This window comes from Electrona antarctica (genome assembly GCF_951216825.1).
Source record: "Electrona antarctica genome assembly, chromosome: 13".
NCBI lineage: Eukaryota > Metazoa > Chordata > Actinopteri > Myctophiformes > Myctophidae > Electrona > Electrona antarctica.
The window spans coordinates 36316773-36329673 of record NC_136794.1 but is presented as its reverse complement, the minus strand read 5'-3'; the positions used below and the strand labels follow the sequence as shown (position 1 = coordinate 36329673).

General features: G+C 42.2%; 1 protein-coding gene across 1 annotated transcript; it reads left to right on the top strand.

Annotated features, from left to right (window-relative positions):
* Nucleotides 1–5872: 5872 nt before the first annotated feature.
* Nucleotides 5873–11891, top strand: LOC306935079 (uncharacterized protein). The gene is made up of 6 exons (XM_079517928.1): nt 5873–6014; nt 8099–8817; nt 9117–9343; nt 9657–9959; nt 10657–10802; nt 11312–11891. The coding sequence occupies exons 2-6, from the start codon at nt 8273–8275 to the stop codon at nt 11459–11461; spliced, it is 1371 nt and encodes a 456-aa protein (XP_079374054.1). The 5' UTR covers nt 5873–6014; nt 8099–8272; the 3' UTR covers nt 11462–11891.
* The last annotated feature ends 1010 nt before the right edge of the window (nt 11892–12901 follow it).

Genomic DNA, 12901 nt, shown 5'->3' with positions numbered 1-12901 from the left:
ATTGGAACTGTACCATGTAGAATGCATATTAAATTAAAATATGGACGTGGGGGTGGGGTGAATAGTAATAGACAATCATTCACTAAAGACTGGCCACAAGCCATCCCAAACTACATTGCATTCATATGCAAGGTGACCATTCCTCCTCCGTTTCAGCTGAGCTTCAGAAAGTAAGGGATAATATCTGGCTAGGTGGTCATTGTCGGGAGATAATTCACCGACAGGGAGTTTAACCACCCTGAAGGTGAATTATATCCCGACAATGACCACCTAGAAAGATATTATCCCGCTTATTACATGGCTACCTAACATAAATTAATAAATTGACCCAAAACACAAAAACAGTATTCCATAAGTCCGCACTGGCTGTGTCTGCCCAGCTGCAGGGCTGGAGCACTGTCGGAAAACAAGGAAGTGAGTTGATCAAATAGAATCCATTTCCGGGTACTGCTTTGTCTATTTCTCGCTCAAATGTTTTCCAAAACATTTTTGAGAGCAATGTTTAGATGTAAATGACATTGTGTGTCACTAGTGTGTGTGTGTGTGTGTGTGTGTGTGTGTGTGTCACTAGTGTGTGTGTGTGTGTGTGTGTACATGGCTGTCATGTTGGAAACAGCAGTAAATCAAGCGGGGCGCAGCCACGTAGCTGGTGCTCAGAGGGTTTGATTAGGCAGCGGTCTGTTATAGAGCGGAGCGGTCATTATCAAGAAATAACTCACCGCTGAATTCAGCGATTGACCAATCAGAATCAAGCATTCAACCAAGCCATGTAATAAGCTGAGTTAACACCCGCTTTTTATGTACATGATTTGGCAAAGGTATTTCTGCTCTGCTGTAAACTGCATGCACATGGTAGATGTCGTCACATGTGTTCTGTGGGTGATATCATTTTACAAATGATGACTTATTTTGGGGAAAATACATAGTTTCTGTTCAACTCAAGTAGTTCTACCCTGTATGAACTTTCATGTGTGTCTTCAGTATACTTGTTTGACTAAAGCCTTTGCCACAAACTGTACAAGTAAATGGTTTTTCCCCTGTATGAGTTCTCATGTGTTTAGTCAGACATGAAGATGTTTTAAACCCTTTCCCACAAACTTTACAGGTAAAGGGCTTTTCACCTGTATGAATTCTCATGTGTAGTTTTAAATCCCCACTTTGACCACAGCTTTTGCCACAAATTGTACACGAAAATGGTTTTTCCCCTGTATGAGTCCTCATGTGAAGCTTCACATGATAATTGCGACTGAATCTTTGTTCACAAAGTGTACAACTAAAAGGTTTTTCCCCTGTGTGAGTCATCAAGTGCGTCTTCAGTTGACTCTTTTGACTACAACCTTTGCCGCAAACTGTACAGGTAAAGGGTTTTTCCCCTGTATGAGTCCTCATGTGTTGTTTAAGATCATCCATTTGACCACAGCCTTTGCCACAAACTGTACAACTATAGGGCATTTCCCCCGTATGAATCCTTACGTGCCTATTCAGATTTCCCTTTAGTTTAAACAATTTGCCACAAACTGTACAAGTTAAGATTTTCTTTTCTGTGTGACTCGTCGTGGAGTTAGTTTGTTTTGATGATTTCAGGTCCTGGGACAGCTTGTTGTTCAAAGACAATCTTTGTCCTTCCACATTGTGTGCCTTGTGTGATTTCAGTTTGTTTAAAGCTGACTGATCTTCCCTGGTCCCCTCCCACTCATCACTGTCTTTAGTGTCAGATTCAGAACAGTGTGAAGAGAGGAGCTGGTCATCAGTAGCTGGCTGTGATGGTACCCACTTCTCAACATAAGCTTGTGTTTTCAGGTGTTCAGTTGAGGTGCTGGCCAGATGCTCTGTCTCTCCGTTTTCACCACCATCTTCACTTTTCACTGCTAGTAATGTCAACGTTAACCTATCAGCCTCCTCTGGTCTCTGAAGTAGCTCCTCCTGCTCATCTTTAATATGCGGAGACTCTGGTTCATCCTGAACCAGACTGGAGCTCCTCTCTTCAGGGGAAACATCCACTTTACACACAGGGAGGTGCAGGAAGCCTAGGCATAAATATTTAATAAGATAACCATTTAAGTGCAAATGCTATGCTGTTTTACAAACATTCACCAACCATTTTTAACTCATTGGACTGCCGTGCCAAATGTATTTCTCTGCATTTACCCCTTGCCACAGTTGTTTTCAGAACGAGACTTATTTTAATTTATCCGAAACATACATTTTGTAACCACGACCAACGATGCCTTAGTTATGAGCCATGAATTAAGCTTGTTTTGATCAAAAACGCAATCTGGGAAGATAATCCAAGATAAATGACAATTATTTCCTTTTTATTTGATCGCTGAGCAACCGAGAGCTATTCAGACAGTAGTGAAGAGTGCAATCTAACTTAATTCAATAAAAAACGACAATGTTTAACTTCTTTCTTAGATTCCAATCTGAAACTAGACCCTCCAGCAAAACGCGGGCACAAATCCTTGATTATGCAGACTAAAATCCTTTATTTTGCAGGTAAATATCCTTGATTATGCGATGGAATATGCAGGGTTGCATGTGGATTTATGCTGTGAAATTGCGAGCATTTGCGAAACAAATGTGAGATATGCGAAAAAATACTACATATGTGGGAACTTAAAATATGTGGGTTTTTTTCACCGCACCACCATTGTTTGTTTTGCTTCTGTGTGTGAACGATGTGAACGCATGGGTGAGGCGATGACTTTATAAAATGTATGCGAAAAAATGCGGGGATTGTGAAGTCAAGCGAACCACGCATATTTTGCGCAGAAATATATGATTATTACGGTGAATATGCGGCGCTCTTTTTGAAAAGAATTGACCCATTGAGCCATTATGCAATGAATTATCCGGTCGCATAATCGTGTTTTTCTGGAGGGTCTATGAAACGGTGGCATGTTGTTTTTGAACATGGCAAATTATCATACTTAATCAAAGAGAAATTATGAGATTATATCCCCACAAAAAAAGGGAAGGAAATATAGAACATGAAACGTACTCAGGTCCAGGTGGTCTTCGGGTTCCTGTTTAATAGAAACTGTCCTGGTGTCCAGGTGGTCTTCAGGTTCTTGTTTAAAGTAGTCTTCAGGTTCCTGTTTAATAGAAACCGTCCTGGCTGGAGAACTCATCTTCACCTGCAGGCTGGACTCCACAGAATGGTCTGGAATTAATGGGTATAATAAGGACTTTAATTAATAAGGTATTTTATTTGGCATGAATGAATACTTTGATTTGACATGAACTGCATTATCATAATATCACAGTTATGATATGCATAGGCCTATGAGGTTTGAGTAGCCTACATTAACACACATTTTATAATTTTGCTGTTCAAAGTTTGGGAGAAAAAAGATCAAACTGGCAACATTATCTAATAGGCCTATCTCACAGCCCGTTTTTCACGCCCACTTCCGGTAAATAGTGGTGACTTTAACATGAGCATTTACACGTTTTTTTCTCTGGAGAAAGTACATTTTCTAATGTAAAAATGTGACAGACCAATATTATTATGAAGCAAACAATATGGTAAATCAGCTCGAACAGATAGAACAAACCTTACCTTGAGAAAACAAAAGTTGTAGACTTCTTAAATTACCTCTGTTAACATGAAGCGTCTATGGAGTGACGTCACGCTATCACCACTAACCCCGAAAGGGGCGTATTAAGGGGGGCGGGGAAATTCTGTGAGATAGGCTTATTGTATAATGTGATGAATACATATCGGCCAGCCCTAGTTATTGGTGACAGCCAGGGACGTGTGCTTTCTTTGATCAATAATATATAACGGTATCGGCCATACAAGGTAATAAGTACCAAAAACAAACATAATCGTACTGTAACTACTCAAATTAATTGGACAGCCAACTGGTACTGCATGCAGGGTTAACATGATCCTTGAATCTAGATCTTGATCTTTTTTTTGAGTGGTGTAAACCACTCCTACAACTGGCTTTGTTGAGTGGTGTAAACCACTCCTACAACTGGCTTTGTTAGTCTGTCTGTCTGTCTGTGCGGGTGTGATTTCATTACGTCAGACATTACGTCAGACCACAGCTGATCAGACTATATAAGACCTTACACCACTCAGTTCACACGGGTGTGATTTTTAGTTTACGTGTCTGTCTGTCTGTCTGTCTGTCTGTCCGTTCAAAAGAAATTAGCATGGTTGCTATGGTCACCCAGTTCACACGGGTGTGATTTCATTACGTCAGACCACAGCTGATCAGTCTATATAAGACCTTACACCACTCAGTTCACACGGGTGTGATTTTGTTTTATTCATTGTGCAACACTTACACTACAATAGAGTTTCAGTGTTAGTATACGAACGTGCTAAGGCTTTTCTTTTTCTTTCAGTCATCTAAATATTTTTTGGTGTGTTTCCCCCAATTCAAATGTTTGTTATTTTGATCGTTTTAGTTAACTGTAACACTGCAATACGGATCAGAAAGTAGATGCTTAGCACTTGTATCTCGGCTATTTCTGAAAAGCTAATTAGGGTTAAACTGATTTTTATGCTATAATAACTCAAGTAATTTAGCTGTGGACCCCCTGTAACCCCCACAGGACCCCTGGTCCCTTTTCTGTTCAATCACTTCAATGATGTCAAGTATTAAAGTCACAATTGTGTCACAATTTGTGCTTCCACCACTTTGCTCTACTGCTGTTTCATTTCATTTCTGTCTACTGGTATCTTTGGTGCTTTCTTTGATCAACAATGCCATCATTGAAGACCGACCGACCATTGATTGATTGATTGATTGAAGAATTTATTAACAGTTTGCAGAATTACAGTACATTTCAAGCACAAACTCAATACAAAGGCTGTTAACTGTGAGTGGACGACCCAATTAAGCATTACACTTGTTTCCAATAGGGTCCACCATGTTCAACTCATCAAAACATTTAGAGACGTACAAATAGACACTTCTATAGACAGAACAGGAATTCATCAAAAAGGAGGTAAAAAGGGAAAAGAAATATATACAGTGAGGGGGAAAAAGGGGGGGGCGGGGGGGGGGGATTCAGATTTTACGGGGGCCAGTTTCGAATTGCAGCCATCCGTAGGTGCCCTTTGAGAGCGGTTTTGAAGGAGCTAGATATCTGCTAAAGTAGCCTAATTATGATGATGGACTATGGTTAGCCCTGGTCCAGTGCGTTACTTGCTAACGAACTGGACCAGGGCTAGCCCCATATGTGCCCTCTCCCTACGCTCATTCTGTAGCTCCGAGAATGAGCGTAGGGAGAGGGCACATATGGGGCTAGACCAGGGCTAGACTAGTAGACTGTGTTATAATAAGGATCGCGTGACCAGAATTAAAGAGAATCCATCAAATCAAAGAATCAAATCCACATACCATGCTCCATGGCTGCTATACAACCTGTCGTTTTATTTCAAAATCCTTTTGAAAAACACTCTGGATCTGCTCATTAATTTGGGCACTGTTTTTCTGGCAAATCTAAGCTAGCAAATATAAGACTTCCGGGGGACGATCTCTTCAAAATAAGAGTACCCTCTAGAGTATTGAAAAAAAGATTAATTTGCACATTAAAACGATTAATTAAGCATTTAAACGATGCTATAGGACACACATTATGTTTCTGTGTAAAAATAAGTAATAAGTAATGTTTCTGTGTAAAGATAAGTAATTAAAAAGTTATCTAAATGGATAAATGCTATTCACTGGAGATGAATTTGTCTTCACGACAACACTTCCTGTCTTCACTTTCAAAATAAAACACAACACACGTCTCACACACACACGCACACGCACATACACACACACACACACACACACACACACACACACGCACACGCACAGGCACGCGCACACACGCGCGCAAATGTGCGCACTTTGACCCGGTAGTAGTTGGCCATGGTGGAATCAATACGTTATAACCGCGTGAATCTATTTTGCGCCCGAGCATAGACATGGTTAACCTAACTCTTTGTGTGTGCATTGTGCAACAACAAGCAGCATAGTGGAATCATAAACAATTTACACTCAGCGGTGAGTCGCAACTCAACTTGTTTATTGTCATTTAAACCATCAATTGTTTGACATGAATGTCTATTTTTCTTTCTTGTCTGTTGTAGCTAACTTTAATGCTAACGATCTCTTACGACAGTTATACAATTAAGCTCACAATCCGTTTGGATTGCCTACACGTCTATTCATCATAAGAATATAATTAGCCTACCAAAACAATACCGTATAGTGGAAGGGATCAGGGATTAGTCTCACGTAGCGTAGGGGGTCATCCCTATGTTCCCACCCCAGGTTCTATGTTCCCCACTTACCTTAGGGTTTAGGGTTAGCGTTATAGGTTTCTGGTTTAAGCACTTCAGTGTTTTGTAGGCCTACTATACAATTGTATACAAGAATGTTTGTTTTTGCCATCTTTGTTGAAGAGTCTGAGCAATTATGTTTTCGTTTATTTTATGCCAGTGTTCATTTTTTGTTTGCTAAGACTAGATAGTTTAAGTAGCCTAGGCATTCCTAAAGTTCAATGGATTGTTCAAGGACTGAGCTTAAATCAGAATTTGCTACTAAAAGTAACACTAGGACTAATTTGCTAAAATACTTTTAGTCTTAGAATTACTAAAATTACTAGGTTAGGTTTCTGGTTTAGGTTTAGGTTTATTCTAAGCTGGGAACAAAGAACCTTTTTTGCATGGTGGAGAACATAGAACCTGGGGAACATGGGCACGCTCCCTCACATAGCCAGACAACTATTCCACAATTATTTTATTTTTTATTAGCAAATCTTTCCGAATGCTATATATAGATGTATGATGGAAGCATTTGGAAAGCAGCGCATGCAGTATGTCGGACTAATGCTCCATCGGAATTACATGCGGTCCCCAGAGGCAACAGTCTGGTAACGTGAGGCAAGACTAATCAGGGATGATCGAGTCTCGCTCAGGGGCTCAGAACTTAAGCCCCCCAGGGAGGCTCTCCAGTAGACATGCTCCATGACACTTTCATGGCCATAAACATATAAAGGCTAGATGGCTCAAGGCGGAGTCTCTGATGTTGTTCACCCGGCGGCCATCTTGCTTCGGGACTACAGTAGGCCTACAGCATGTTCAATGGCAGCTCAAACAAAAATAGTCATAACTCACTCAAATCTTGAAGGATTTACAAACGGGTTGGTTTATTACTAACGCTGTCAACGTGGCTATGATTCAGGACGCTTATCTGCTTAATTTTGTTTTTTATATGAACGTTGTTTAAAAGCATATAAGTATGCGGACGTCTCTGACGTTTATAACAAACCAAACCGTTTGAAAATCGTTTGAAAATTGAGCAAGTTAAGGTTATTTAAAAGTACATGCCCCATACACACAATGTTATGCTGTCCCGAGGTAAGATGGCCGCCACGTAGCAACGTCGCTCTCCATTGGCCAGAGCGCGGGTGAGCCATCTAGCTTTCTTATATATATCTATGGGCTCTCCAACGTTGAAGCGCTCTGCCCTACTGGTCAGAGCAGGGACTGCAGGCGGACCAGTGGAGTTATCAATAAAGGCCTTTCTCGGCCCCACCCTTCTCCCATTGTTTATATTGTGTTTAGTTTCCAAGATGGCCGCAGCACCAGGAGGGGGTGGGGCAGAGGTGAGCGGGTGGGGTCAACATATGCCCTTACTGGGCTGCATTCACACATTCAAGACACTGTCTTGCGTTTGTCTTATGTCTGTTTAATGGCCGCTCCAATGCATTTTCAATGGAAGCCCATATGGTTTGACCAAACATTTTGTTTGATGGGGGGGAGGGGGGCAGAACACATCCATAAAGCTGTGTTCAGACACAAGTCAGGTGTCAGACACAAGGCAAGTGTCTTGAATGCAGCTCAGTAAAGGCATATGTCGACCCCGCCCGCTCACCTCCGCCCCACCCCCTCCTGGTGCTGCGGCTATCTTGGAAACTAAACATAATATAAACAATGGGAGAAGGGTGGGGCCGAGCAACCCTTATTGCTCACTTTTCTCACAGTCCTAGCAGATTGCCTAAATATGAATCAGGCTTTACAGCCACTGTTTGAAGTATAATGGTTATCTTCTATGTACCATCCTGTTACCATTGAAATCCACAGATGAGCAAACGTATGTATCTGTACAGAAAGTTGTAAAGGACAGCCAGACAGCGTACAGAAGCACACCTGACAGACAACCTGAAATCAACGACTATTGTCTCCTATATCACCAAGACAACCTCCTCTGATGACTGAAACTCTGTGAAGATCCAGTGGTTGTCCTCTGCTCTCAGCATGGACATGGACATCCTGGGTCCGAGAGACTCTAATGCCGGGTGTGGAGGTAGCAGCGACTGCCAGTCCTCCTCATCCGCCCAAGATGGACTCTACACAGAAGGACTAAAAAGTGTGGAGCTGGAGCTTCCAGCGGAACCTCCAACTGAGCCTTCTGTTGACGATATCCAATCCCCATATAGCATCACAACCTTCTACTGCAGGAAGTACCAGCGGCCCAACAAAGCCCCCTCCGACACAGTGGACGGCAGCCAGCTGCCCGGAGTGATATCTCCTAAAGTCTGCAGTGTCTCTGCTGCCGGCGCAAGTAATACTATTGTCAATACCAGCAACACAGCAGCTAAGCCAGCTGTAGCAGCAAAGCTGGCCCCAGCAGCAGCACCACAGGCTGTCAAGGGGAGGCAGAGCATGTGGGAATACGAATACAAGACCCGGCAGTACCCGATATCCACGTCGGTAACCAGTGTCACCATCGAGGACCCCTTGTGGCGCAGCTTGGCCACCCCAGCTGCCACGGACCTAGAAAAGGCGGGCCAGATGAAGAAGTAAGTTGGATGCTCCGCCGGACAAAGGCACCCGCTAAATTACATCTCTCTCTCCTGTCTCATGTTTTGCAGACAAACTATCTGCTTTTGCTAAAAAGAAATCTGTATTATTGCCATATATGCTGTAATATTAAAGCTACATAGACTTCTGTACATATATATTTTAACTGTAGACATGATCCTAAAGTCATCCTTTTGACAACTGTATATATATATGACGGCAGTCATTCACACTAACTGGAGCCATTTGCCAATAAACCCTAATAAAGTAACCCCTCCACTGTGTCTCCTCTTAACAGGTTCCGGCCCACCCAGTTTAAGACCAAGAAGGAGACCAAGCTAGAGTACTTTGGCTTCGAGGACCAGGAGGGGTTGGAGAGCGGGGGAGCTGTCGGAAGCAGCAGTTACTTTGGCTTTGACGACCTGAGTGAGAGCGACAGCGATGGTGAGAACACCCAGGCTAAGGAGAAGAAGGAGGCAGCGGCCGTGCTGGGAACCCCAGAACCCCAGACCAGCATCAACACAGGTGTGCTGCCATCTCTGCCACGTAGTCACGATTCGCATCGCTTTATTTTAAAATTGTACCATCACATTATCGTATCAACTAATCACAGAAATTAATTTAATCAAATGTATTAATACGTTTACTAATAGTTTGGGATAACTACCAGGCATGGTTATATAACTCCTTAACTAACTGTTAACACATATTTAACTTGTGCTTTATGAATTATCTATTAACGAGAGAGAGAGGGAGAGAGGGAGAGAGGGAGAGAGTCCATCTACAACCCTTGTCACATCAAAGTCCTTTTGATTAAAGTCATTATTCTACATTCCAGACCAGTCTGTGGAGTCCATCCTGAAGGTTCAGATGTGTTATCCAACCAGGACGGTTTCTATTCAACCTGAAGCCTACCTTAAACAAGAACCTGAAGCCTACCTTAAACAAGAACCTGAAGACTATCTCATACAAGAACCTGAAGCCTACCTTAAACAAGAACCTGAAGACCACCTTAAACAGGAACCTGAAGTTCATATTAAACAGGACTCTGAAGATTCCTTTAAACAGAAACCTGAAGAGCACATTAAACAGGAACCTAAAGAGCACATTAAACGGGAACCCAAAGACCACCTGGACACTAGTAAGTTTCATCTAAAGTCTCTATCTAAAATCTAACGTGTGGAAAATGTGGGGCAATGAGGAATCTATGGATGCCGGTATAACATGCAAGAACACACTTTTCTAGGTGGGCATCATCCCATTCAATTGGTGGTGAGTGGTGACACAGTCGTGCAAATGAAAGGACATGTCTTCCCTCACTCCAACATGTTTGCATGTGAAAAAATCCAACATTGTACGTCACTAGATTTGGTGTGGTACCTTATAACGGCTGTTGACGATGACACATTTGTATAATGTTTGATGAAACCAGCAATCAAACAACTGGAATAAATACATAATGAATATTGAATACATATGGGTGATACCCTGTAAGTAGTGAATGCAAAAACTAAGGAAGACTCAGATAATTCTTCTGCCTACACATAAGGTGTGTGTGTGTGTGTGTGTGTGTGTGTGTGTGTGTGTGTGTGTGTGTGTGTGTGTGTGTGTGTGTGTGTGTGTGTGTGTGTGTGTGTGTGTGTGTGTGTGTGTGTGTGTGTGTGTGTGTGTGTGCGCGCGCCCGCGCCCGTGTGTGCGCCCGTTGAACCCGAGCGTGTGCGTGTGTGCTGAGTGCCCGTTGAACCCGATAGCCATGTCCAGGTTTGTTGCTTGCTCGTGTGTGGGTCAAGTACTGCTTTAAATGTAGGCCCTTAAATGACACTGTAGTCTCTGGACAGATGCACTTGACTTCTCTGACGACTGCAGCCCTGGGGTCACTAATGTCCAGAAGGGCCACTCAGGGAGCCCGGGTGACAAATCCAAGGACGCTGGACCCAAACAGACCTTCAGTGGACCCAAAAAGATCTTCAGTGGACCCAAAAAGGTATGGGGCATTAGCCAGTGTTTGTGTGTCTGGCTGTTCTCACCGCCACACATTTTCCCTTCATGAGCAATGTTGCCAGTTAGAGAAAACGAGGTCTCTAACAATAAGCCCAAAATTAGATACTAGGGTAGGCCAATCAAACTTTATTGTCTATTGTATTTTAGAGCAGTAAGGGGGATTCTTTTGATTGCTGTGCATCGAGTTTCTATGTGGACGTATGAAGGAATAGGGAGGGAGGTTCAAAAGTTAAATATTTAAAAAAACATTTCAAAGTGAAAGGTACAAGCATACGTGTCCACAGTAAGCTGGATCTTTTACAGTTTGAATGGACTTTCTAAGTGAATGTAATAGTATGTAGGATTAGTTAGAAGCCAAACATTTGAGGAGAATCTAGTATAGAAATAGTGTAGGATATCTTCAGTGCTTACAATTGTAGAAGCTCTTCAGTGATGTGGTAATACGGTTGTTGAATGATAACTGTTTGTATTTTCTACTGGTGATTTCCACAGATGACCACAGGAAGAGGTCCAATGTATCAAGAGATGGCCTCCCAAACGTATTCAACGTTGTCAGAGTATCAGCGAGAGATGGACCAGGGATTTGGACTGTTCGATGCAATGATGCAACCAGTAGTAGAGTTGTACAGGATATGTATGTAGTGTTTCATTCACTGGTGGTTTAAACATGTAGTTAGAGTAAATTGTTTTGTATCCTGTAAAGAAAAGAATACCAACTATCCCCATAAATATATACATACCGGTATACAACGCCAAAAAGGTTTTTTACATATATTTTTTTAAAGCCTACACCGCCAAAGACGTCTTTTACGTCTTGTGTTTTTAATTTTTACTAAGGCTGTCAAAGTTAACGCGTTAATCGTGCGTTAACGCAAAGTCTGCGTTAACGGCGTTAATTTAATTAACGCGCGATTAACGCGCGGTGAAGTTTGACAGAACGGTTGAGAGACGCATCTGAAATTCACATGCATTCATGCAGCCAGAGATTCCAATAGCCCCGCCTCTCTCTCATTCCCCCCTCTCCGTCAGACAGCCTGTGCAGCCGGGGTGCGGAGTGTACTAGTGTGGCTGGGTCAGCTAGGCTGAATGCCTCCGTTGGGCTCGTTATTAATTAATTTGCTCCACGATGTGTTAGATTAGAAGCTCTTTGAAGTGGGCATTGGGCAAAAGCAAAACTGTGTGTGTGTGTGTGTGTGTGTGTGTGTGTGTGTGTGTGTGTGTGTGTGTGTGTGTGTGTGTGTGTGTGTGTGTGTGTGTGTGTAGTTGATGATTTTGTTTCCCTCTTCCATGGCATTTGCAATAAAGCAAGCATTCTCCCATGTTGATAAGAGTATTTCAAACTTAAAAAGCAGTGGTTCTGAACCAGTGGTCCCTGAGGGGGTTCCAGGTGGCCCCCAGCTAAATGATGGAGAGTTGGTAACCAAATGAACCCTTATAGATCTTTAACTCTTGAGAGTGTAAAATGAAACCAAGTGGGTAAATTTGGTTTAATTCTACAAGAGTTGAATTGTTAAACATCTGCATTACTTAAGTTAATTTACAAGAAGTCTACACAATTAGAGAACTTAGAAAACATGTTATTTTGATCAACATTGGCCTGTTATCTCTCCTAATGGTACCAACATACAGTTCTTTAGTCATCAAATGGTGGCCCGTGGCTCAAATGCAGAATAAATAATGGACCTTGATAAGAAAAATCTTGAAAACCACTGATTTAAGGTATATTTAGAACGGATAAAAAATATGCGATTAATTTGCGATTAATCGACGATTAACTATGGGCAACCATGCGATTAATCGCGATTAAATATTGTAATCGACTGACAGGCCTAGTTTTTACACTAGATGGTACTGGTCTTAGCTAACCTATTATCCAACATTTAACTCCCAGTGAAGCGAGGGATTGAATACCACGTGGTTGCAAAAATCCTCTCCCATCCAAAAATCATCAAACCCAAGATACTACCCCAGCTGCCACCATTAGATCTCCATATATGGAGCTGACCTGTTCTGACCTTCCATATGTTGATCTGACCTAATCAAACCCTGTACACTCAAGACCCGCTACATATATGGCCAGTA

Excerpts from the sequence above, each read along its gene's own strand:
- LOC306935079 (XM_079517928.1), top strand. The coding sequence starts at position 8,273 with ATGGACATGGACATCCTGGGTCCGAGAGACTCTAATGCCGGGTGTGGA. Across the intron at positions 9,344-9,656 it reads CCAGACCAGCATCAACACAG|ACCAGTCTGTGGAGTCCATC; the intron begins GTGTGCTGCCAT and ends TCTACATTCCAG. Across the intron at positions 9,960-10,656 it reads CAAAGACCACCTGGACACTA|ATGCACTTGACTTCTCTGAC; the intron begins GTAAGTTTCATC and ends GTCTCTGGACAG.